This window comes from Bombus terrestris, chromosome 3 (genome assembly GCF_910591885.1).
Source record: "Bombus terrestris chromosome 3, iyBomTerr1.2, whole genome shotgun sequence".
NCBI lineage: Eukaryota > Metazoa > Arthropoda > Insecta > Hymenoptera > Apidae > Bombus > Bombus terrestris.
Window position 1 is genome coordinate 10,806,887 of NC_063271.1, and position 26,211 is coordinate 10,833,097.

The 26,211-nt window shown below is 31.3% G+C and overlaps 3 protein-coding genes and 1 long non-coding RNA gene across 5 annotated transcripts; 2 read left to right on the plus strand and 2 right to left on the minus strand.

Moving 5' to 3' along the window:
- Window positions 1-116: 116 nt before the first annotated feature.
- LOC100643237 (active breakpoint cluster region-related protein) lies at window positions 117-8,855 on the plus strand. 2 transcript variants are annotated; one of them, XM_012321182.3, is made up of 14 exons: window positions 117-199; window positions 843-1,554; window positions 2,439-2,913; window positions 3,032-3,266; window positions 3,356-3,635; window positions 3,714-3,893; window positions 3,983-4,198; window positions 4,372-4,491; window positions 4,561-4,805; window positions 4,880-5,177; window positions 5,337-5,619; window positions 5,704-5,974; window positions 6,086-6,257; window positions 6,358-8,855. In XM_012321182.3, exons 2-14 carry the CDS (start codon window positions 1,441-1,443, stop codon window positions 6,772-6,774), a joined length of 3,306 nt encoding a protein of 1,101 aa, XP_012176572.1. In that variant the 5' UTR covers window positions 117-199; window positions 843-1,440; the 3' UTR covers window positions 6,775-8,855. The 2 variants fall into 2 exon arrangements, with proteins under 2 accessions (XP_012176572.1, XP_003394606.1); XM_003394558.4 differs by having other exon boundaries at window positions 4,880-5,141.
- Window positions 8,856-9,198: 343 nt separating this feature from the next.
- Window positions 9,199-12,075, minus strand: LOC100649446 (dopamine beta-hydroxylase). The gene is made up of 10 exons (XM_012321183.3): window positions 11,759-12,075; window positions 11,524-11,677; window positions 11,275-11,421; window positions 10,944-11,191; window positions 10,726-10,879; window positions 10,364-10,627; window positions 10,037-10,267; window positions 9,818-9,946; window positions 9,565-9,739; window positions 9,199-9,475 (listed from the first exon to the last, which is right to left on the minus strand). Exons 1-10 carry the CDS (start codon window positions 11,911-11,913, stop codon window positions 9,330-9,332), a joined length of 1,803 nt encoding a protein of 600 aa, XP_012176573.1. The 5' UTR covers window positions 11,914-12,075; the 3' UTR covers window positions 9,199-9,329.
- Window positions 12,076-13,726: 1,651 nt separating this feature from the next.
- LOC105667184 lies at window positions 13,727-15,837 on the minus strand. Its single transcript, XR_001099807.2, has 2 exons — window positions 14,302-15,837; window positions 13,727-14,065 (listed from the first exon to the last, which is right to left on the minus strand). It is a non-coding gene; the product is annotated as an uncharacterized LOC105667184 (long non-coding RNA).
- A 688-nt stretch (window positions 15,838-16,525) lies between these two features.
- Window positions 16,526-26,094, plus strand: LOC100643684 (putative phospholipase B-like lamina ancestor). The gene is made up of 7 exons (XM_012321184.3): window positions 16,526-16,721; window positions 21,641-21,901; window positions 23,623-23,772; window positions 23,912-24,158; window positions 24,307-24,554; window positions 24,786-25,026; window positions 25,216-26,094. Exons 2-7 carry the CDS (start codon window positions 21,792-21,794, stop codon window positions 25,864-25,866), a joined length of 1,647 nt encoding a protein of 548 aa, XP_012176574.2. The 5' UTR covers window positions 16,526-16,721; window positions 21,641-21,791; the 3' UTR covers window positions 25,867-26,094.
- Window positions 26,095-26,211: the final 117 nt, after the last annotated feature.

Genomic DNA, 26,211 nt, shown 5'->3' on the forward strand with positions numbered 1-26,211 from the left:
GATTTTGTAAACATAATTAATTAATTATTTTATAGAATTATTTTTTTAAATATCCCGCTATTTGACTTTGTTTTTGAATACGCACACTGTAGCGCTACAATGCTTTCAATGGAGTTAGTAGATATTAGATATATATTGTACAGGAAGAGTGAGGAACATAATTGAAGTAATCGTGGAGCATATTAATGATTCGAATAAGGTATTTGACAAGCATAATAATTACTAGTAAATGCTATTAATAACAATTATATATATTTAAGTATTTATTTATGAGTATTTATTATCATCTGTTACTATATATACATGTTATTTTTTTAAATTTATTTAATGTTTAATTGATTCCCTCATTTTAGTAATGGAGATATGTTTCAAAATGAATTTAAAGAGTATGTACATTATAATAAATACAATATTATAATTAAAAAAAATTCAATGTATCAAAAAAATTATTTTTATTATTCATTTACATTTGAAACATACTTTAATAGCAATTCTATCAATATTGATTTCAAAATAAACCAAATTTTCGTTTCACTTTTGAAAATGGAATTACTTTCCCCTATACTTTATAGTTAAATTGCGAAGGTTTATGCAAATTTACATTTTTATAAGGAAACGAAATCTAGATAGATATTTATGTATCACTCTTCAAATATTATAATGAATACTTTACCCTTTATATTGTGGATATTTTATGTATTATGTGCATTTTTATTAATTTTATTATTATGCGCGTTTAAATTTTTTATAAATGTATATAAATATACATAAACAACAATTCTAAATCATTACGTAAAGTTATCGACATGTATCGTTATAATATATCTATTACTTTTTTCCAGTGAATATCTCGAAAATTAAAATTCATCGCTAATGTAATGTTGAAACCGAGCGAAAATTGACTCATATCATCGTAGAGAAGTATAACTTTTATCTGTCAACGAAGAGAAAAATACATAATTTTAGTTGCGTTTCGTAAGAAACGAATTTCTATTTTGCGTAAGCGCACCGTGAAAAGTATCATCATCCGTGAAGCGCACCTGCTGCGTTTAAGGAAGGGCAGTGTCTGTGAATAAAGTATAGTGGAGGCGTCAAAATGATAGGAGAGGGCATGGGGATCGGACCGTGAGCTACGCAGGAGATGTCGACAAGATGACAGCGGTTGTATGACGCTCGTTTCGTTGATTCTTCGGGTATAGCGTTGTAGCGTGTACCGGAAAGGAAAATCGTTCACGAACGAAACGAACGACTTATGCCTCGTTACGGTGACACGTCTGTTTCAATAGAATCTCTGTGTCAAAACGAGATCGTGATCAGGCGTATTCGGGTGAGAGCCACGACCGCCGCCGCGCCCGTGCAATGTACACAGCGGCTTGAATCGTGCCCGAGATCATCACTGTCCCCGAGGAGTCCTCTCTTTAAACGGCCTGGAGTAGAGTAATGAGCGTTTTCGGGGATTTCCAGCGTGTCTGGGTACAGAGATTCCCGGACAGCGCCTTGCCGGCAGCTTGGGAAGAAGACGTCAGGGCCAACCTAGTCAAGCATAAACAGAAGGTGAGAATCCAGTCAGGAATTCTGTTATTATCTTCTAATTGCAAAAGAATTTTCTTCGATGAAGTTATCAAATATTTATATTAAGATTTTTCTGTAGATATATTTATTTAAATAAAAATTGGAAATATCAGACACATGGGATACCAAGGGATATGTTTTCTTGCATTTTGAATTAAGTAATTTAACATAGTTGGTTTTATTTTAAAAGCTATAATATATTATTTATGATTTGTATGTAATACATTTTAATTCTGTACTATTAATGGAAGAAAGACCAAACAGGAATATTATTTCTTGATATGATTATCTTAATGCCAATTATTTCTTAGAAATAAATAGTGGAAAAGTTAATATATTGGAAACTTTAAGTAGGATTTATATTTTTAAGGGGACTGTTTAATAAATTGTTAGTTCCTTATTACATAAAACTTTCCTCCTTGCTGAGGTATTGGGAGCTTTATTCTATGAGTCATCGTATTAATTTCTTACTTAACTGGGAAATTAAGCTAATTTATATTTAACCATAATTGATATTTTTAATGTGATCTACTATTTATGTTCATTGTATTGGTTTCAAATAAATTAAAAAATTTTGTTTATCTTACAAATTTCTCTATATATTATCTATTATTATTTATAAAGGAAATGAAACTATTAAATATATTTAACTATCTGCTATACTAAGAACATCAATTCTTATTACTAAATTTCCTCATACAATATATTCTCACTGTTTAATTACTTGTCATTTACTTCAATTTTGTTATGATCTACTAAGGACACAAATTTATATTATGTACATTTTATATAGATTATGTACAATAATGTAGTTACATAATTAACTGTAGTAAAATACTTAAACAAAATCATTATTATTTTCACAGGTGACTGCTTTGAGAGAAGAACTTGAAAAGGAAGAATTTTATGTGGAATATTTAGAAAGGTTATTGGCTGATGTTGAACGTCATAAACAATTAGCAAATAGTAATATTACAACTACACCTGAGAAACAGCAATCCATAGAATCACAAAATCAACACAGTTGTTTAGCAACAGAGAATAATTTGGGAGATTCTACAAGCTCATCTAATGTTCAACATGTGGAATCATTAGCCCCACCTCTTCCAGCACCTGAAGATATAAGTAAATTTCAGGACAAGTGTGTTTCTGAACTAAGTTCTACTCTTAGTACAAGCAAAAGACCCAAAAGTGAAATACCAAGGAGTCCTGATAAAGTGCCTGAACTTAGAAGAAACAGTGACCCAGATGTGCCAAGTAACTATGTCACTGTAATTGAAGTGACAGGAAGCTCAAAGAAAGATAAAAATGAAGAATCTCTTAAAGAGGAAGATGAAAAAGGTATTATATTTTTGCTATATTATAGTTTTATAATTATATATTATAATTTTATAATTTTAAAATTTTATTTAATAATTTTAATTGTATTCGTTTCATCTATATTAACAATTAAAAATAGATTTAGAAAATGCAGTTAATGAAGATGGAGAAGATGGTGATGCAGAGGCATCAGAGGAGGAACCTTATTATGATTCTGTAGCCTTAGATCAAACAGGAGAATATGTATATATTGATGCACGTGTTCCACCTGTTGGAAACAATAATGGCAGTAGAGCACCACCCAGAAGACCACCCTCCTTACCTGATTCTCCAGGGAATCAGAGTAATTATGTCAACATTGATTATTTTATACAGTAAGTTATTTGTATCTGAACATCATTGGTTTAAAAATAATTTTACATTAAATATATATATTTACAAATATACATCTGTTTATTTATAGACATCGAGCGGCAATGGATAGTGAGGATGAAGAGGGTGCAAGTCCTGCACCACCAATCTTATTACGTGCTCTTAGCACGGATAACGAAACTGGTAGTAGTGACGCAGAGCCTTTAAGCCTAAGCGAAGGTAGCTTAGAATCTCCAACGCCAACTACACCTCGTCGACAGGAGAAAAGTAAAGACCGTGAAGATGATAGAACGTCTATGATTAAATGCATCGTAAACTCGGTGGTAGAGAGTGAAACTATTTATGTCGAATGTCTAAATGTAATGTTACAAGTATGTAATATATTTATCATTTTCCATAATATGCATAAATAACATTACTTTGATTAAAAAAGTATATGTTGTTTGTAGTACATGAAAGCCATCAGGGCAACATTAACAACGTCCCAACCTGTTATTTCTGAAGATGAATTTGGTACGATGTTTTATAAAATTCCTGAATTACATGCACTACATCAAACATTTTTGGATGGTCTTAGAAAGAAACTAGACAAATGGGACAGTAAAACTACTATAGGTGAACAATTTAAAGTAAGAACTAAATATATTAATATATTAATATTGAGAAATTCATACATTCTGCCCTGTTATTAATATTCTATTATGAATTACAAATTAAGATAATGGCCAGCAATATAGGATTATATGGAGCTTTCTTACATAATTACGCTCGCGCTACTGATACTGTGCGGAGGTGTTCTGCACATTCGACTCAATTTGGTGAAATTACAAGAGATATAAGACTTAGAGGAGTTCCAAAAGGACCAGGTTTATCTCTTGAAGATCTTTTACATAAGCCAGTAGCGCGAGTACAAAAAAATGCCCTAGTATTGCATGTAAGTATTGTATAGTTTATGCTTTTGCTATATTAGCCAAACCTATATAGATATAGATATACATTACAGATAAAACGTTGATTGGATAAGTTGATAAAATGATGTGGAAATGTACTTTGTAAACGTTATCTTATCTCAATTCGCATTGATAATTGTGTCTCAACTGATTGTAGGATCTTCTTAAGCACACACCAGTGAATCATGCAGATCATGCGCCACTTTCAGAGGCTCTTGGTATGACTAGAAATTTCCTAGACGAATTTAATATTATTCAGACGAAGTCAATGTTTCCGGTAAATAAACTATATTTATAGCTATAATAATAATTAATTTAGTATTTTGTAAAACTATATTATTTTTAGAGTCATGATAGAGCACAACGGAGATTAGTAAAAAACTCGTTTGTGGTAGAACTGTCTGATGGTCATAGAAAGTTGAGACATCTTTTTCTTTTTAATGACGTAATTGCTTGTGCAAAGTATAAAGCTTCTGGCAGAGACAAATTTACATTTGAGTTGAAGTGGTATGTACCAGTGGCAGAGGCGGTAGTGACAGAAGATGGCATTGAACCTCGTGAAACTAGTCCAGCTAATGTTGTAGCTTTGAGGTACATATAAAAGTCTATTGTTTACTCCTAATAATAATTTATATGTATAATAATAATAATTTGTACTTATTCAGATCACAAGCATGTACAGTACGTGATCAGATACTATGGGAAGAACGAAATGATGAAAAACGAATTAGAATCGGTGGTAGAGGTTCAGAAAAAAATAGGAAGAAACTTGCTGAGCTTGAAGCTCAATTAGTATTAGCATCCCCAAATTTAGTATTACGCGTTGCGCATAAAAGTCAACATCGAGTACAAAACTCGTACACATTCTTTCTATCCAGTGAATTTGAACGTTCTCAATGGGTTGAAGCGGTGGAGGCATTGCAACAGGTAATGCGTTCCCATATGTACCTAGATAAGTCAAAGGTGCGTAATTCACAGATCTCGAATAAATAAATAAGATAAAGATATGTAATAATGCACTTTATTTAAATTCAACACGAGGATGCAAGTAAAGATATTAGAAAAAAAATGATCATATCAATCTAATGAGAGAGAAATGAATGGTAAATGATAATTTTTTAGGGTGGACAACCTCCAGGACCATTACCTTTATCAATGTACGAATTACAGGCTTGGGTTACAGCTTGTCGTACTTACCTTCAAACAGATATGGGAAGTTATTTACTTAGATCAGGACGCGATGAAAGTTTATTATTAGGCGATCTTCATTTAACTTTACTTGGCCTGACACCACCTGGTTTAGATAGAGTAGGAGATCTTTATATTATTGTGGAAGTTGATAGTTATGGGCACTATTTTAAACGTGCAAGAAGTCGAGTTGCGAGAGGCCAAGCTCCAACTTGGGGTAAAATTTTATTTTTATAAAACTTCGAAAGTTGAATAAATAAGTTTCTTTTTTAATTAATTACTTAATTTTCACTTATTTAAGGCGAAACATTCGTTGTGGAACTAGAGGGAAGTCAAAATGTTAGAATTTTGTTGTACGAAGAATGTGGAACGCGTTCTGTATTACGTGGCAAATGCATACAAAGATTAAGTAGATCTTGGCTTCAATCGGATCAAGTAGAAAGGTCATTAAATTTAGGCCCAGCTACATTAGATGTGGCTCTTCGTTTTGTCCCAAGTGAAGTGACATTAAGGCGGGTACCATCTGCTAAACCTCAAGGTTTATTTGGAGCTAAAATTCAACAAGTGTGCAAGTATGTTGTTTTTGAACTATGAACTATGAACTCCTATTTAAATCTTTTAATTATATATTTTTATTAAAAATTTGTTCATTTGTATTAAATATAATTACATGTTTTTTACAGACGTGAAAAACGCGATGTTCCTTTTATTATAACCGCATGCGTTAGAGAGGTAGAAAGGAGAGGAGTCGGAGAAGTGGGATTATATCGCGTTTCTGGTTCAGCTTCTGATTTAACAAAATTACGCAAATCATTTGAAAGTAATTCGTACGAAGCAGAACAACTGCTTAAAGAGGTAGCCAATACATTACATAAAAGAATAAAATCCTTTCTTTTAAAAGTACCTCAGTATTCAAAGAGTTGTGTATTAATATGAATTTATTTTTATATTTTAGGTTGATGTTCACTCCGTAACAGGTGTGCTCAAATTGTATCTTCGTGAAATGCCGGAAGCTCTCTTTACGGATGCTCTGTATCCCGCGTTTTTAGAAGCTTTCCAAACTGGCGAGTTATCAAAAGGTGCTGCTCTCAGAAGAGTATACGAAAGTCTACCAGCCGTGAACAAGGCAGTCATCGACTTTCTACTTACTCATTTGATACGAGTTAATAAACACGAGGCCCAAAATAAAATGTCTTTGCACAACCTAGCGACGGTATTCGGGCCGACGCTTCTGCGTCCTGGTACGAATTCGCGATCTGATGCAAAAAGTCGAGATCCATTAGCTGCGGGAACCGTGGACGTGATGGCACAGGCCGGTATACTTTATTGTTTCTTGCAAATGCATATGCAACAGAACAATCAGTCACTCTAGTCGAGAGGTTCTTGTTGATACATCGTAGCGTCAGCTGCTTTTCGCGAGTCTCATTGGAAATTAGGCTCGCAGCAACTCACGTTGTAATGTAAAATTAACAATTTTTTATAATATATATTTTATTAGTTTTGTGACGTATCGTTTACACAACGCTGAATTAGACGCATAAGTAGATAGGCTTTGACAAAATCCTGAACGATGAAATTCCTCTTGTATTGGTATGCATACGAATAATGTAGCAAAGTGGACTTAAAGAACACATATTGTACTTTAAGCTCCTTAATATATATTTTATACTTATATACCCGCGAAGTCTTAGCCACGATCTCTTGTTATGTGATGATTCCATGTAAAACATTTTTCCAAAAAAGAAAGCTATGTTGAAGGAAAAATTCTTCCCGTGAAGTAGAATGAGAGAGTGAGAGAGAAAGAAACATAAATATGGAATTCTGGTCGTTAACGCATCCACGCTTTAGAAAGTAAGTATTTTTTCCAATGGAGCGTGTTCCTAGCAGAGAATCTAAATTTTTTTACGCATATGTCCACAAAAATGTCCATGTATTCAAAACAATCACGTTCCTAAATGTTTCAGGAAGCACGTTTCTCGAGATGTGCAAATCAAAGCTTCTAATAGTATATGCAAAATATGCTGGCTATATTCCATTTTGTCACTTGATATTTATGTTTTCTAGGAAAGCCACATTTTTCTGCCGATTCTATTCTTTATAAGAATATCTTTAAAGAAATCTGCGTTCTCGAATTTTTGTAAGAAATATCGCGAAATGACTTAAATTCAAGTTTCTAACATTTAAGCTGTGATTAGACTCGTGTTTGTTCTTTTATTCAGATTGCTTAAGTTTGTAATAATAACTGTAATAACTTCGATATTTTAACGATCTATTTACAAAATTAAAAAGGAATACTGTTTTTAAAAGGAAATTCTTTCAACCCTCGGATAAATTAAACATAAATATTTTGTATATGCAATTTTAAAATATTATATTTTATTATTATGTACACATTTATATATTACATATATATGTGTGTATGTGTGTACATTTCTTTGCCATATTGTCAGTAAGGTATACAAATCATTTTAATCAGCTTCTGTTAGCAACCATTTTTAAAATTTTTTTTCTAAATCAATGTTTTCAAGTCTAAGTACAGCTTAATTAAGTACCAAAGAGAAAAATTCTCTCCCATACCTTCAATAGAGAACTATGGTTAACCCTTTGAAATATATCAGATTAAAACAAATCATTTTGCAAATTTTAAACAAAATTTTTTCACTTTTTATCTACTAGGTAGATAATGGTATATTTTTACTATTACATAATGCAACTAATCAAGTCTATATCTTCATGTTTACTAGATTTTTAAAAGAATTGTGCTTTGCTAAAAAGGAAGAAGATACCATTTTTTGGAAATATATACTTCAAAGGGTTGAAATACACAGAAGTGCATTTGGCAGTACAAATTTAATACTCGATAGAATTCTGTGTTACATGCTAGGATGTTTGTGAACAATTTCTAACCGAAGTTGAAAGATTAAAAAATGTAACGAGTGCTCGATCGTACATAAGGATCGAATGAAACAAGAGAAAAGAAACGAAGAAACAAAAGAACAAATTGAAAGAAAACAGAAATTAAAAAAGAACACATTACGTTATTTTTCCGGAAGTGATCTTTGCGCTTGACGAGCGAACAAGGCAACTATTGTGTGCGTGATTTCAGCGTGTACGTGCGTGTGTATGTATGTATGTATAACCCGCCCATGTGTATTATATCGTAAATAATTGGATATCTTTAATTTTTATATCACATTTAACGTTAAGACGCGTCCCTCTTTTGTACATTCGTAAAATGTGTAAAGACAAAGTTTCAACTATCACGATTTATTATTATTATTATTATAACTTTGATTATTTTTATTATTTCATATTTTACAAATACCAATTTCTCATAGAACAAGTATTTGTTAACGAATGTTCGATTAAGCTAGCTTATTCGCAGCAAGACAATGTACTGCCAAAAAGGAACCCTTAAGATGCATAAATATACTGGAGGTTTATAAACTTTTATATATCGATAATATGTTTACCGTTTTCCCAGGGTACGCTTTTTAATAGTCTTTCAGTTTCTTTTTTTTGGCTTACACAAATACTACATTAAGTTTGAACACCTTGTAGTGTAATCCGAATTGTTTTTCTTTTATTCTCTTCTTCTTCTTTTTTCTTTTTTTCTTTTTTTTTTGAAAAACTATATTCTTTTAAAATTATGTAATTAAATGAAGCAGTCTTAAAAGAATATAGATAAAGTGAAAGAGCTGTTAAATAATGTGTGTAACGAAGTATTTTATTTGTAAAATATTTTATGCGTAAGCTGATAAGTTTATAGATTTATGGAAACCATTGTAAATCCATATGAATTATAATTATACTTTATTTCGTTTATGTTTCACTAATGTTCAGACTTGTTGTATAATCCGTAGACATGAATTTTGATTTCGTTAATATTTTCGAAAATAGATAGCAGTATGTAACAGAAAAAGAATTTTATATAGAATTTATTATTTCTTGTCTTAACGACGAGTGTGGACAATTTCGAGCCGGTGGAGGTAAGGGTAGTTTGACCGGTGTGGCTGGTATGTTGTCCCATAATCCAGGAAGTCGAGATCCATCAGAGCCATTGCATTGCATTCCTGATCAAATATAAATTAAAATTTTCAATTGAAATATCAAAATCAAACTTCAGATGCTTAATATATTAATAAATTAAATAATTAAGAACCTAATGGTGCAGCTTCATATAAATCATGTAAAGCTTGTACACGAACTTTGGTCCATTCTATACTTCCATAATTTGCAGAAATTCCGTTATCGACACTAGTTGGTTGATTTTCCCATTCCCTCATATACCGGAAATAAGTTCTCAGTGCATCGTCGCTAATAGCACTTTTGCAAACCTAAAACAGATTAAATATTTCTTATAATTCTTCTTATAATCTCATAATTTTTTATAAAAGAATATTAATATTTCATACCTCTAATCGAGCATTAGGGTAGTAGTGAATATAATTCACACACATCTCATCGGAAATGGCGAATCCACCAAGAGTAATATTCTCCCTATCCATCGTATTATATGTGCAAGTTGTTATTAACGAATCTCCCTATCATTAATTTACATTAAAATCTATTATATGTACATAATATAATGCAGTACACGTGAAATATATAAAGTATTAGATTTTAATTCTTACAGGCAAAATGGTAACAGGTTTCGGTAAAAGACGAATTTCTTGGAAATGAGTGGAATAGTGATTGTCATAATTTAACAGAGGCAACTCCTCTCCGTCTCTAATATGACGAGTAACAACTTTTACGCCTGTTAAATGTGTATGAAGTTGGGATGCGAAAATATGTATTCCTTGTTGTGGGAGACCAACACCTGTACATTCTTGTATACAATGTCCTGATAAAATAAAGGCTTCCTACAAAGATTTTGTTATTAATTCCGATTTTAGTAACATATATTATAATATATATCTGCGCATATATCTTTGATTAATTATATGTGCAATGATTACTTGTCGTGGGGGAATTGCCATTTTATCAGTATATTCTAAACCCAGTTCAATTACACCGGCGTCATATTTGCGAAGACTCCTAGTAACGATAAAACGAATTCCTGAAGAATCGACGTTCCCATCCTGAAGTTCGGGGTTATTATAGTGAACTTCCAACATGACATATGGATTAAAATTTTGGCCACCGATCGAAAGACCAGCTTCCTCTGGGTAAACGAAAGCATCTGCCCCCATTGCCCATGCTGCCAAGACTTTTTTACATACCTAAGAAACGGAGTAAAAAATAAGATGATTCTAGAAAACATATTTAATTATTTTTTAAAGGCATAAGTGAAAAAATCTGTCTAAGAAGCTTAACGTACTTGAGTTCTTTCCGGTCTATCAGCTCCATCACAAGGACCATCGTACATAGGAATTTCAAGAGCCATTGGTCCAGCGCAATGGAAAACTTCCATATGATGAACCAAGTGTTCATTACCCGTTTGTATGATTGGGCCAAACTGCAGAATGTGATGTCTAGAAATAATAGTTCGATGAAAGATTAATTCTGGCGAATTTTGTTGCAGTCTAATAGACTCACTTTTGAGACAAAACGGGTGGTAATTTTTGTATGCGACACCAATAAGTCGTTTCCCTATTTGGCACTTTTACATGATCAGCCAACATTTCCAATTGCCAGGCGTCCGGTGGAAATGTCGGTTTCTGATGGAGTACCCTGATCAATTCTGTTCTGGACATGCCAGAAGCTTCTGCATCTGATACTTGTAAACCAGCCAAGGACGACAGTGGTCCCAAACCTTCTAACCACACCAAGTGCGTGGTACCTCTCTACGAATTTTCAAATATTTTTTTATGTCGAAGAAAAATAATCAAATGACTAATATCTTTTATTAATTTCATATTTAATTTACCTCCATGATGTAGTCATTTTCATCGCAAGTATCGAACTTCCTGGAGAAGGTAAACTTTGTGACGTTTCCTCTTCTTCTCCACGCGAAGTTCTCGCAATCCTGTTGCAGGTCGAGATTTAATTTTCCTTCTTCATCTGCCCACGCATCCTGAAATTACAATATAATGTAGTTGATATAAAAATTATAAAATCGATAAAAATGGACTTATCGTGTTTTCTCGTGTAATCGTTAAATGTATTTTATGATTACCTGTAACTGAATTTGTCGGTGCCAATCAATCCACAGAACGCAATAATCGGCAGGTTTTAATTCACCATAATTCGAGAAACCGATGGCAAACCAAGTATTGTCGACACCTATATAGTGGACTTCCGCAATTATTATTTCGCTCATAAAATCAACCCTAAAAAAATTATTCTTCAATTTTGTAATTATTACTTGGTGTATCTGTTAACATTAAATTCAATTAATGTTATAAAAATACCTCCAATGAAAAGTGGCTCCTGAACCAAGCGGAACTGTATGAACATTTTTCCTGTTCGAACTGTCTTCGTTATTCTGATGATGATCATGCCAGGATAAACACGATACATCTTTTAAAATTGTAAACGAGATTAGTAAATAAATCTTCAAAAGCATCTTAGATTTTAAAATCAGTGGATTTTCTACTTGAAAAATCACTCGTTTCTGATTTATAATTTATCAGACGTTATATGTCTTTTACTCAATTTTGAACTAGCTTCGCAGATATTTCCATGATCCTTCACCTTCCTATCGCCAATTTCTACTAACAGGTTCCAAATGATTCGAAAAGACGAAGACTTCGTATAACACTGGTTTGCCGCCGATTCTCTGCGGCGCTCATGCGCGATGGTACTACATCATAACATGTACACACACAATCATTTCATTTATTAAAAAAAGCTAAGTAAACAAACACGTAGTAATTTTTAGCTCGTAAAAAGTGTAAGGAAAATTAAAAAAGTGCGTATTCAAATGATTAAATTCTTTTAATGTCATCAAATTTATATATACTAAGTTTGTAATAGTTACGCATGCGCATATGTGAATACTACTTCGAAATTGTGCTTGTGAGTTAGAACTGCAGCAAAAATGTAAGTACTAATTACCGAAGAAAATTATACAGATAAGGATATATAAAAATATTAATTTAGTTTAACCTTGTATATGTTGCATACTAAAGTTTAAAATATAATAAATAGAAAAAATATGTAAGTTCAAATCTACGATGAAGACATATCTATTGTTAAAACAAATTTTAGATGACATCGTAATATTAATTTCTAATGTTTTTAATAGCATAGTTTTCTTATTCAAGCAATCTATATTTTTCTACCTACATCCACTTTCCCCTGGCTTCGTTATCTCCATTTACTTGAAAGTAGATTACACAGGTTATCAATTTCCAATAAACTGAAAATCACTCTACTCGGGGCCAAGTTCGACTAATTACGATTTTTCCTTAATAAAATTCATGGAAATAAGATATACTCCATATCAAAATAGATATCAAACTTCATTATAACATAAGAAGTGTTATGCCTACTATTGATTACACATATCCTCTTGTTCTATTTTATATCATTCTTCTCCGTAGGTAAAAAGTTGTGAATTGTCAAATTAACTCATTAAAGACCAGGAAACAGTTTATCATAACGTTATAAATACGTTAATTGCTTTACAGTTTATAAAACTAGAAAGTTTAAAGAAAAGATAGCAAAAGAAAGAAAGATATTAAACAAAAATTGAATTTCATAACCACAATGTTGAGATACAGAATTTGAAAATGTAAAATGTTAAAAAAGATTGCAATTAAATGTTACTTTAACGCAACGTCGACTCTTAATGAGTTAATATATTCGCATTAGATAGATAACGTTCACAGGTGAAAAGAAAAAAGATGCCAGAACATCGAGAAAATATCTTGATAATAATCGAATGCCAGAGGGTGTATATTACATTCCAGTCATGGCGCGTGCTTTTCCTTCCAGATGCAATCAAGAAATTCCGCGGCTCTTATTGCGAGAACAATTTTCGCGAAAGGCTTTATTTGATGCGAATAAATAGCTTAGGTCACGTGACACAAATGTCGAAATTGATTTTCAATATGACTTATTTTTTAGAGCACTGCTGCGTTTCACTATTTTTCCTTTCTATTATTGGATTATCTAGCTGCAAATTAACTACCAAAATTTCCGGAATATGAAGATAATTAGAAAATTTATTTATTTTTACATAGGTTAGATTGTTTTATTCTTAGCCTATAATGAAATAATAACATTTATACATCTCCCTGACATTATTTTTTGTATAGTTTCAGGTATATGATATTATAAGCTATGTGATTTTTCAGATATGTAATTTTATAAGCTATGAACTAAGTGTTTTTTATGAATTTTGCCAGTGACAAATGTAAAATAATTGAGCATAATAATTCTTAATAATTTTATTGGACATAATTTCTTACAATTTTATTTATTTATGCAATAATTTCCTTTAATTTCATTATAGCTATTAAATATAAATGTTACTAAAAAGTACTGTTTTCTTAATTAATACTTGTATAAATGCTCCCTGCACTTCTTCTTAGAACCAGCTGTTGAAGCAACAGCGAGTCATTGTGCAGTAGTCATTGGATCAATGAAAGTCTTAAATCCTTTCTTGGCTAACGGTCCGTTGCTTTCACGGATTCACAAACATACCTGTCGGCGCATCAAGTATCCGATCTCGCCGAGGACCTTAACTTCTGAATAGCCTGCGCCAACATAAACTGCAATCAAATGCATTGTCCGTAAAGTATAGTAAAAGCTGTAAATTTTCCATATTTAACAAATCTTATTTTTCCATTTCATTTCATTTCATTTTAATTCGTTAGTTAGATTGTTTCTTCATCAGAAATGCCTTACTATATTAGATATGTTATATATTTTACATAGGGGAAAGCATTGACTGAAAAATATGTAATAAATGCTACGAACTAAAGGAGGTTAAGTTAAGGAAGGTTACCTCATACGCCGGTAGTAACTATACATCTTATTGAATGTGTCAGACGTGTAAAATTAGGAAGAACTCCTTGTTGAGAAATACTGTTGTATACGCAGATAATCTATTTTCAGAAATGTAGAATATATTCAGTATTATCTCAGTTTCCGTCAACCATTGATGGCAACTTTGTGGAAGAATAGTACTGAATTGTGAAATATTGGTTTGAATATTATAGATAACTCGTATAACATTTCTACGAAGGATTACCAAAATATCTCTATTCCTATATTTTTCTTAGAATTTCAATTAATTCTTATTTCTTAGATCGTTTAAAATTGACAAAAATGGTATTTTCAGATTTTTCAAAGAAAGATGCAAACAAGTCAACAAGATTGGATTGAATTGCAATTGAAAATTTTTATTGTTTCAACTAGTTAAAAGCGTTCACAATCTTATATTACGTAATTGTTTTATTGAAATGACAGCGATAGTTTTCATAAACGCCTCTAGAGCACTCAGTACAATTTCTGACTCATTGAAAATTGCGTATCTTATCTTATTATTGCATTTAAAAAAACGCCGTGTTTTCTAGAAGTTTACGATGGAACTTTTGAACGTAGATATACTAATTAAATAGAGACAAGAAGAAGGAAAAGAACCATTTGAGCAACTAATATTGAAAAATAAAACCGTAGTAAAATTTGTTTAATTATACAGTAGCAGATAAAGCGGTAATTATAACTAAATTTACAACAGTGATGAAAGTTCAAACGTGGGAGTATAAAATTCCTCAAGTGGAAGGTCGACTATAGTCACTGAATGATGAAAAGTTGACGAGTGCTTGCGCGTACAATAATGGACAGATCAAATGTCTCGAATATTCCTTAGTATCTCAAGAGTATTATTATTTTTAGTACTTTTAATATTTATCTACATGATTCACGTAACATGATATATGAAATCTTTGACTCACGATATTATTAAGAAAATTTATTAAATTCTTTGTCGAAATAACAAGCATAAAATAATTCATACGATAAGAAAAGACAATGACAAACTATGGGAAGCTGGAAAATGATAACAATTGCGATGCAAGAATCTTACGTCACCGGAAAATGTCGATCTTACACAGAACTCATTATAAGAGAAGCTGTTGTTCGCAGGTGTTCCATACATATAATCTTTATTATCGAACAACGCGGCTTATTGTCACAATGTTAGAACGTTTCGTTCTGGATTCCGTTTCTATGACAGCAAATACGTTGCAAAGGATTAGCATCATTTCTTGTGTAATCGAGTTAAACAGAGTGCATCTATGCCTTTATTCGGTCAGTCACAGTTGCGAGATGACTAAAATTTTCAATTACATCCAATTAAAACTCATTAAGTTTCAACAGTGATGACTGTCTTGCTAAAGAGCTGTGTATTAGTCAACTGCTATGTAGTTCTCGGTACCGTATAGATACGATTTATTTCATATGTATTTATAATTATATCGATTTTCAAGCATTTTATTTTGTGATGTTTAAATAAAAACAATTTCATTTATTTTTTAGAAATTATTGGACACTTTATCAATTTTGGGACTACTACTTGAAAGAGAATATATATATATATATATATAGACTCAAAGTATTTGAAAAACTTACATAATCTTACAAAACTGATGTCCTGATAAAGTATTGGTAGAACACGTAGAACTTCTCGTCGTTGATGTAATATAATATATTCTCAGAACTCTCTCAAAGACAGAACTCTATTTATTTTGTATGTATACATTAGCATCATTTTATATATCTTATCTTTCAAATCGCAAAAACATTGATAACTTGATAAAATTGGTAGGGCTACAATATATTCATATATAATTCCAAAATAGTTACACAGTATATAATTAAAAGCAATATAATTAATTACATAATATTTGATTTTAGCATTCACATGTGTTAATACAATTAAATAAAAATATAAAAAGTTTGTTAATACAGATATCTAGAATCTAGATGTATCTAAAATCTTATATAATTTTAAAATATCTTACGTTTTACACCAATCATTTTGCTTAGGAATGGCGCCAATATACGGAAACTTGAAAATGATACAGCGAATTGATAACGGGGCGTATCAATCCGAGTGCAGGGTGCCGCGACAACGTGACCCAGCAGTGGCAACGACATAGCAAAGGCCGTCGACGCCGGTTGGCTTGTGGAAGGTGGAAAGGGAATATGCAACTTATAGTACTCGAAATTCTGGTCGACGGGTTGCCGCGTCAGTCGAGAAGCAGCGTATGCTCGCGCTTGGACTTCAGTGTCGGAGCAACTGGTCCACGTCGTAAAGTCGCGGCAAAAAAGCACGCCAAAGGAATGTAATCTCCGTACGAATGACTGATTTTCTACCCGTGTTCGACGCGCTTCAATTCAGAATCTATTCCATTACTCTTGGTAAGTGACTGAACGAAGAATTCATACGAGGAAAAAAGAGACATGCACGAGAGCGTGTATGGCTCAGGCGCGCACACTGAATAGAAATATTCCGAGACGGTCGATTGATAAATCGTTTGCGATTCATAGAAATGTTCTTGTTTCTCAATATTATTACATTTTCTCATGTGAAGTTTTTCTATAAAGAATATTGATTTTTATATTTGTTCCCTTTATGGAACTTTTAAGTTTTAATTTTCTGGAGTGAAATACACAGCTGCCGCGACGGTAGTCTGTTCACGTGGTTGCATGTAACTTGTTTGCCGCGCTCTCATGTCGTGTGGAATTGGCTATGAGATTCGTACATTGCAAGTTCTTTGAAGTGAAAATCAGAGTTTATTTCTCGTTTAGCAAAGGAATGTGTATAATTTATTTTCTTAGATTTTTGGATTTTATTCTTGTATTCATATCATTTAGAACAGATTTATTAGCTTAGCAAAAAATTAAATATGAATTTAAATATAAAAATTTACCAGTTTTTTTTTTACAAATATTTGTCAGAGTTCTTATCTTGCATGCTATATTGCTTCCTGTTTGAGGCTTTAGAATGAGAGGTACAGTTGTTTTCATAAATTTGTTCGTGTCATGGCAACTTATATGTATATCGTGGTTTTATTGAAAATTCTTTAAATAAGAGTAAATTACTACATTCTATTCGTGTGAAATATAGTAACTTCAAATTGGTGTAAACATTATTTACTTTATTATTCATACTTGTACTCATACATAATCATACGTACATTATTCATATTCATTGACTCTAAAATGAATTTAAAAGACGTAATGTATATATTATATTATTCTTCATGTAGTATATGTTTATTCAGGTCGTTCGATAATTGCAAGTTAGAATCCCACGTCAAAGTGTGCAACGATGACTCAGATTAATAATTGGCGAATGATAAGGAGGTCGAAGAAATCGTGACTCTATACAATACATTGATTTGATTCGAATTGGCAGTGTATCTATTCATGTGTTATATTTCCGGTTAATATGTTTAAAATCATAAACTAATATAATGCATTATCTCCTGTAAAAGTAATCGCGCTACTAAATCTACTTAATTCAATATATAGATTTGCAATAATATTCAGAACTTTACACCTTTGTCACAAAGTTAGAAACTAAATATTTTTCTAAATTCCTATACAAATTTTAACTCAACAATAAATATAGAAACATTTACTTTTTATATCACCATTCTTTACATTAATTATTCTTTGTAATTAGCCAGAAAATCTGATAAAAATATTTATATAATTAATTACTAATTATATTCATTCTTTACTTAATACCAATGTAATTCCACCACAATGTTTACGGACCACATATTTTTTCTATCTTGAAGAACGTCATTACTTCACATAATTATGATTATGAGATACAAAGACGCCATTCACACGTGGAAACATGAATTGTAATGATTTATAACATCGTATACCAAAGTGACTAAATTTAAATATATAAGCGCGTAGATATTTGTACTAGCCAATTGCTAATTAAAATCGTTCAGTTTGACGTACTACGCTTATCCATTTTAAATATTTTCAATCGGCAGGAAAGATTGTAAATTATTATAGATTATGCATTCACTCGAAATTGAGCGTATTTAGAGTATGCTAATAGATCTTTCCGATTGGCACACCCAATTCTATGAAAAAACTTTATTTGCTATTCAATTATGATACAAGATTTACGATTGGAAAATAACTATTGTAAGGATAGGAGGATGTATATGTAGTATAAAAAAAAAGCTTATTGTGCTTTTCGAATCGTCACAGGACTGTTTTATTATATTTTTATTAAAATTTCCATTGTTATTTAACATATTGATAATTCTAATTTACATCAGGATTAGTAGATGTTCAAATTTTCTATATAATATGTATCAAAATGTCTTTTGATGCAAAAGTACAGTAGTAATTATTAAATATTTGGTTTATTTTAATCTTTTAGTGAAGTATACTATTTTTAGTAAGGATTTGGTCGTAAAGAGTCGTTAATGAAAGTGTGATTATTATTATCTTTTATCATTTTTTTATCTGGAATAAACATGAGTAATTATTTAAACAAATTCATATATAAAAATTTCTTGTAATTTAATATCATATTATATAGAAATATTGTTATGCGTTCTTGGACATGTCTTAGAATTGAAAAAATAAATATAAGAGAACAATTTTTGGTATAAGACGATTTTTAATAACCATCGTCGTCTTCTTATCGTTAATAGCAGTTGTTAAATTGAATATAAAAAATATAAAGATATTGCAAAAAGATTGTTCTGATCATATCTATAGTGATCTCTTTGATAATACAGTCAAAAATAATTTTTATTAAAGAAGGTCCCAAATATTTCGTTTCTATAATACAGTAGATGTAATTCTTTAAAAAAAAACAAAATAATTTAAAATGATTTTCCTTCCGAATTTTTATTATATTTACTTAAAACGTAATATCTTTTATCCATTTCCATAGTCACATTTTGTAAAAGAAAGTGTTGTTTCAGCAGTTGCATTGCAAGCAAGAAATCTCTCGAAGTCAATGTTCATCCAATTTATGAGCTTGAATGATGATAAATTTATTTACATTTTGTTATAGAATACGTCAATTGTAAAGATAATACGTCGCAGAAAACAATTCAACATATAGTTGTCGGATGCAAGTGAACTCTGACAGTAACGAGAAAATTCATATTGGCTCAGTTCCCGAGATTCATTTATAAACGATGATACTATCATTAACGATCAAAACAATAATTATTGAAAAAAGACAATAAAATTTATAATAAATTAAGTAAAGAAGCTATTTTTTAGAAGAAGAAGATCGTAACTCCGTTTGAAGAATAGTTTTAGAGTTTTGCAATTGAATTATAATAATCCTCTTCATTGTACTTGCCAATATTTTTGCAGTGTTATTAAGTGTTAGTACGAATTTATTTTTATACAATATGCATGTATATCTTTCATTAAAAGTTAGTATTTAAAAGAAATACTTACATGAATCTTAGTTAACGTTTTAAAGGAACAGTGTGTGTAATACATAACTATTGAGAACAAATTTTTACTCTATATATGCAATATGTTGTTTGTTGTGCTCTTTCATATTATTAATAGGATATAGAAACTTCTAACAATATTTATCTAAAATGTTTTCTAACATGTTACTTCAATTTATACTTATCTTTTTAATTATATATTATGACATAGATATTTGTCTAAATCTAACGCTATGCTTAATGGCAAATTTATCCGTTAACTTTTACAGATAAGTGTTTTACAATTACATAACAAGTTACTATCTACAAGCCTAGTTCGCCGAATGAACGATAATTAAAGGAACTAAACACATCTAATTGCAAATATCAACGCAAAATCCTTGAAATGCTCTGAACGAACCTAGACCTTAACCTTCATCAGCAATTTGCAAGTTCCTAAGATCATTCGCTAGTCTTTTATGGCCTGGAGAGATATCTGCATAAAAACAGCGCTGTCAATACCAAAAGTTTTAATTCAATATTCTCTCACATAGAAGCTGATATTGTATTATATTTTGCCATAAAGGTATTCATAATACAACATGATAATATAATGATTATCAATGAATAAAATGACCTTGATCTTTTTTTTTTTTTTTTTTTTGAAAGTCATATCAGTGTTTTGTTAGCGTTGAGAAGAAAGTCAGAAGCTAATAGAAAACTGCGTAATATTATCTTCTTTTAAATTTACAAAGATGTCAATACTATATCCTTAATATATATATGTAGTATCGGGGAGAAAATCGCGATGTACTACAGATAAAAAACAATAAAAATGTTGGCAAGCCAGGGAAAGATGGGTCATATACCCGTGGCCTTTTATGACACGGGATAATTAAAAAAGCTATACTTGACCATGGATCATCCACATCTGCATGCTAGGAGTACCAAAACCGTGGTATAAAAGGTAGCCGTTAATCAGTTGCGACTAGAGTTATACTAAGAATTGTAGCCAGAGTTATGAATCATTAATTTAAGTTGTCTTAGTTAAATCACATTACTGCATTAAGTTCACGTTAAATAACCATTGTTTCCTGTTTAAATTACAATAAATAATTCTGTAGAGATCACAAACCAGAGAGTGTGTACTTCTAGATATAGTTGATAGGTTCTTGTGAAAATTTTAAGAATGCCTGAGAATTGAAAATGAACCGGTAACTGACAAAAAAAAGTTGTCCCATATTTATATTCCATCATCATGCTCTGACAAAAATGCGTCGATTTATAGAAAATCCACGGTATCAATAGTAAACGTATATTTTGTAGGTTTATCAATTAGTTCATGCATATTACAAGTGCCAAATGCTAAACTCAAAGAGAATTCGACTTTAGCCTCCGTCTCATTCCTGTCTTATGCCGGTACAAAACATATAGCGGCGATAAAAGTGATCCGTGTTGTAAGCGACAAATGAACGATGGACCATGGGATAATTTATAGAAGACAAAATCTGATTCTTACGCGATCAATTAATGTTATCCTTGATTCTATAATAATTCATTGCATATAAATGGCAATTGTTTTGTAATAATGTCCAAATAAACAAAGTATAACAGAGTAACTGAACTAGAATCTTCAAATAACTGTTATTCAAACGTGTATTCTATGATAAAATTATAGACTTTCTTTTTATGTTACAAGACAGGAAAATTTTAAATATAGATATAGATTTAGAGAACTTACGATGACTATCATGAAAAACAAGATACTGTACAAAATAGATAAGTCTCTCATCAAGCTTTTAATAATATAGTGACTTTTAATGATATGGTGAAATATATATGTAGATAATTCCAATAGAAATGAATATTTTGACTGAATTGGAAATTGTTTAACTGTTTCAGTAATCACGAGACAAGCGCGTATTGGCAGCTATTGAAACGCCTGAGGAGGCCGAAGACCAGCTTCTGTAATCGATGGGTTGAGAACGCGAAATTCGTGCTTTTCTGCTTTCTTCTCTTCTCGTAACCAAGGTGTATAGCTTACCGATGAGCCATGCTGAAGGTAGTAGGAGCCTCCTGGCTGCAGACACGCATCTCCACTTACATCCTAATTGCCGTAGCTTTACTAGGAGTCGGGGCCATAATTCTCGGTGAATTCGGACAGTAAGTTCATTAATTCACTATATCACTTTATTAGGAATCAGGATTAAATAGGAATAATCATGACATGGCTAATATTTATAAATATTCTTAAATTAGACTGTCCTGACAAAAGGTAATTATAAGAAAAATACAAATGTTACAAAAATATATGGAATGTAAATATAAAAAAAGTATGAAAGGTATGAAAAGTATTCCAAAAGATAATACAATAATTTATGATTTATATTTAGATGAAAAGCGCAAAAATAATAATCTAATATTTAAAAACATTATAGCATTCATTAACTGAAATAGTATCAAATTGATAACATTCACCTAACGTTGGAGCATATACAGATTAAAAATTAATACACAATGCAACTATGTACATCTTATTTAAATCACTATGGGCCATAAATCAAATATCGATCTATATCAAGCTATTCCAATATACATACATATAACGGATGTCGTGATTTTTTATCAAGAAACAAGTGCTCTTGCTTGAAAGATCAACGTTCCTGCGATAACTCCGACCGTATTCGACACATGTGAAACGCGTGCAGCAATGTAAGTGAAGCGATCGGAAGCATCAGCATTTCGATGGTAACAAGCTGGATAGGACCGGTCGCGACATAGGATCGAGTAACGCAACGTCTGGCTTCTCGAATTCGCGCTTGTCGCTATCACAGCATGGCTGGTGTGTGCACACGTTGCGCTTCCGACGTACCAAAGCTTTTACGTACTTGACACGCGGTTTATCTTGCTTGCCGCGTGCACGAGCGGCAAACGATAATTTCGCCGAACAGATAATAAAAACTACTTTATTTATTGTCATAAGTTTGTCATTGTCGTATTTGCACCGGTCATTATCATTTGCACGTGATCTACATAAATTCTTGAAATATGCCTTATTCTTAGCTTTTTTAATTAAATATCTTTTTGTTATTTTGTAATATTTTTGTACTATTATTTTTGTTATTTAATTAATGAATTATTGTCCTTTGATCTGTATTATGCGACGTCGCTGTTATCTAATTGCCTGTTATTCATTTCAGATATATATATATATATATATATATGTATTATTTTAGTTAAGTAAAATTTTTGGGAAATGTTTATGATATATTTGTATAGATGGCATCTGAATTTTCGAGTACTGTAACTTTAATTTTAATTCAATTCAAGCAGATTTTTATGTTATTATATAACTTGATATGTAATCCAAATGAAATTAATTGTTTCAAAAAGTGTACGTATGAACTAGTAGGGAAAAATATTTCGTATTGCAATTAAGATGTTTTTAAGTGTGTGTGTGTGTGTGTATGTGTGCGCGTGCGCGCGCCCGTATTTGTGTAAAGAATTACTAAAAACTGGTTTTAATGAGTTTCATGAGTTGCCTACGTTTCTAAAGTTCGATATAAATGAATAATGTAGCATACATTACACATGTGATTGCAATCAGGATTTGCAATTAGAAGTAGGTTCTGTATCTGAAGGATATTGATATGTATAATGTATACTTTGCATATTTCACATAGACGCATAATAAACTTTTAATTCTCTTATAATCAGATCATTAATTATTAACGATAATTTCTAATCGTAGAAGTTAAAACTAAAATTTATTTTGTTGTCAATTATGTGGGCATTTCAGATAATTTGTCTAATATATTCATTTCATATGTGCACAGATAAACCAGTTAAACTTTTCTAATTACCTATCTATCGTATGTTAACAGTGTCGAACAAGATGGAATCTATTCAGCCACCGTATTATGGAACCGTAAAGGAGGATATCGTATTGAGTTTTGGGGCCAAGGCAATGATCTAACTGCTATACCATTGCATGCAGCTCGAGCCTATTACAAAACTGAAATTTTCGAGCATGGGTAAGTTAATGTCATACATGAAGTTAATATAAAAAATATATGTATAAAGCTAATATTACAAATATAATATAATATTTGTATGTTAAGTATATATATCTATAATCAAGAGATAAAATGATTCATAATATAATTTTTACAGATGGTCCTATATTGAAATAGAAACATCATCAAAATACCCAGATACTGTGCAAGCTTATGCCGCCGGACTGTTGGAAGGTAGCCTAACTTGGCAATTAATTCATCATCATTGGTTCAACACTATAAAGCCAAAATGCGAAACAAAACCCGTTGAGTGCCGAAAGCTAATGCGATATCTTCGAGACAACACTGCCGTCATTCGTGAACATGCTGAATTGACGGAGTCTACTGATCCTTTTTGGCATATGGTACACAATTATCCTATTGTCTTAATAATAAATCATATTCTTAGTAGTTTTAAAAGATGACAAAATAAACTACAACTAAAAAAATACTAAATATTAAAAAATATAAAAAATATGTTAATAAAATAAAATAAAATTGATTTTTGTTTAGGTACGATTATTTTATGCCCAATTAGATGGTTTGGAAGCTGGTTGGAAATTTGCTGTACGTCGGAGTCGTGTGTCAGTATCATTGGAATCTGATGATTTCCTTTGGCTCGCCTTGACTTCCGATTTATCTGGTTTCCAACAAGTATTCAATATTTCCAATTCCGTAGTAAGTTCTATGATCACCTTCAAATTTCTTGCAAGAGACAATTCGGAACCTCTAGTTGCAATCAATCAACATACATCAGCACCGTAAGTGAATCATTATATATTTCTTATATTAATCAATTTGTTTAAGAATTTCAAATATAAACTAACATAAGCTTTGTATTTTCATGCTGCAAGAATAATTATAATAAACGTGGGTGTAATTACTTAAATTATATAAAACTACAAACTATGTAAATATGTTTAAATGTATACTTTATTAAATGATAGAAATTAATACGAATAAATTACAAATCTTTATTTCTTATTTTATAGATACACTCAAATGTTAAGACTCTTAAAAAAATACACATTTGGCTATCATGTGCTACCTACGACAAAAACTGATGCATTAATTCCGGGTCGATCAATTGTATTCTCATCCTATCCTGGAGCATTATCGTCCCGCGATGAATTCTATTTAATAAATGGAGAAAATCATGAAATGATTATTACTGGAACATCTTTATTAGCAACGAATCAGAATGAGTGGAGTCTTTTGTATCCAAAAGATCATGTATGAATTTATTGTTAAATTCACATAAGATGCGCCTGAATATCATGTGCAAGCAAGTATGAGACGATTCTTTATGACAGAATGAAAAGATTCGTCATGATGCCAATTCGTACATGATATACAGGTGCACCATATATATAGTTTATTTTATGTACAAAAAGTTATTAAGTAATAATAATAATGTTATAGGTAATGCTAACTGTAAGATTAATGGCAGCAAATCGACTAGCAACGAACAGTCAATCTTGGTTTGACACTATATCTCATCAAAATGGTGGAGCTTCTGCATTACAATGGATCAGTTTTGAGCCACGTTCCATGACTGTATTATTAGTGGAACAACTACCACGCATCACCGTTGCTATGAATTACACCGAGAAGTTTAAGAAAATCGGCTTCATATCGTATATTGGTATATCGAATTTTCAAAATATCAACGACATCGTACGGCCTGTCAAGAAGGATGCAGATCTTTTGAAAACCCGTTTAACGCGTTTGCAAGAGAATATCACTACGTTCGAGCAATTTCGAAACTTAATGCGTGGATGCAGCCAGGAAGGTTGCACTTCCGAGGAACAAAATTCAAAAACAAATCAGTTGCGGGAATTGACATATCGTGGTGACTTGGAGGATATACCTGTACCGTATGGTATTATAGATACAAAGATTTTAGCAATTTGTGCGGATGGTCTCAAAAGCTTTGAAGCTACTTCCGGGCCATCTACATCGCAATCGCGAACACCATTCCAATGGTCGAAAAGTTTTCCTAATATTTCGCATGTAGGTCACCCGGACTCTTTCGAATTTAAAGGCGTTACTCCAAGATGGGTTTGGACCTAATTAATTTTATTAAAATTTTGCTTAAAACTAATTTGCTTTTTTAAAAACATTTTCAAGCATTTTTAAGAGAATGAAGACGATTTCCCGTCAATTCCTCGCAATTTGATTTTTATTCTTCTTAGGCAAAATTTTTAATTATAGTATTTAAATATTTTATAGCTGGCTCATATGTTAGCCGCCTATGGTTAAATTTTAGGAAATAAAATAAAATAAAAACATAAGAATTTATAGTGTTTCCAAATTTATTTCTGTCACCCTGAATCTTTATTTTAATATTAAAAGCGATTAAATTCGCTAGTATATTACATTTTTTATATTCTGATGATTTTGATATGCATAATTTGT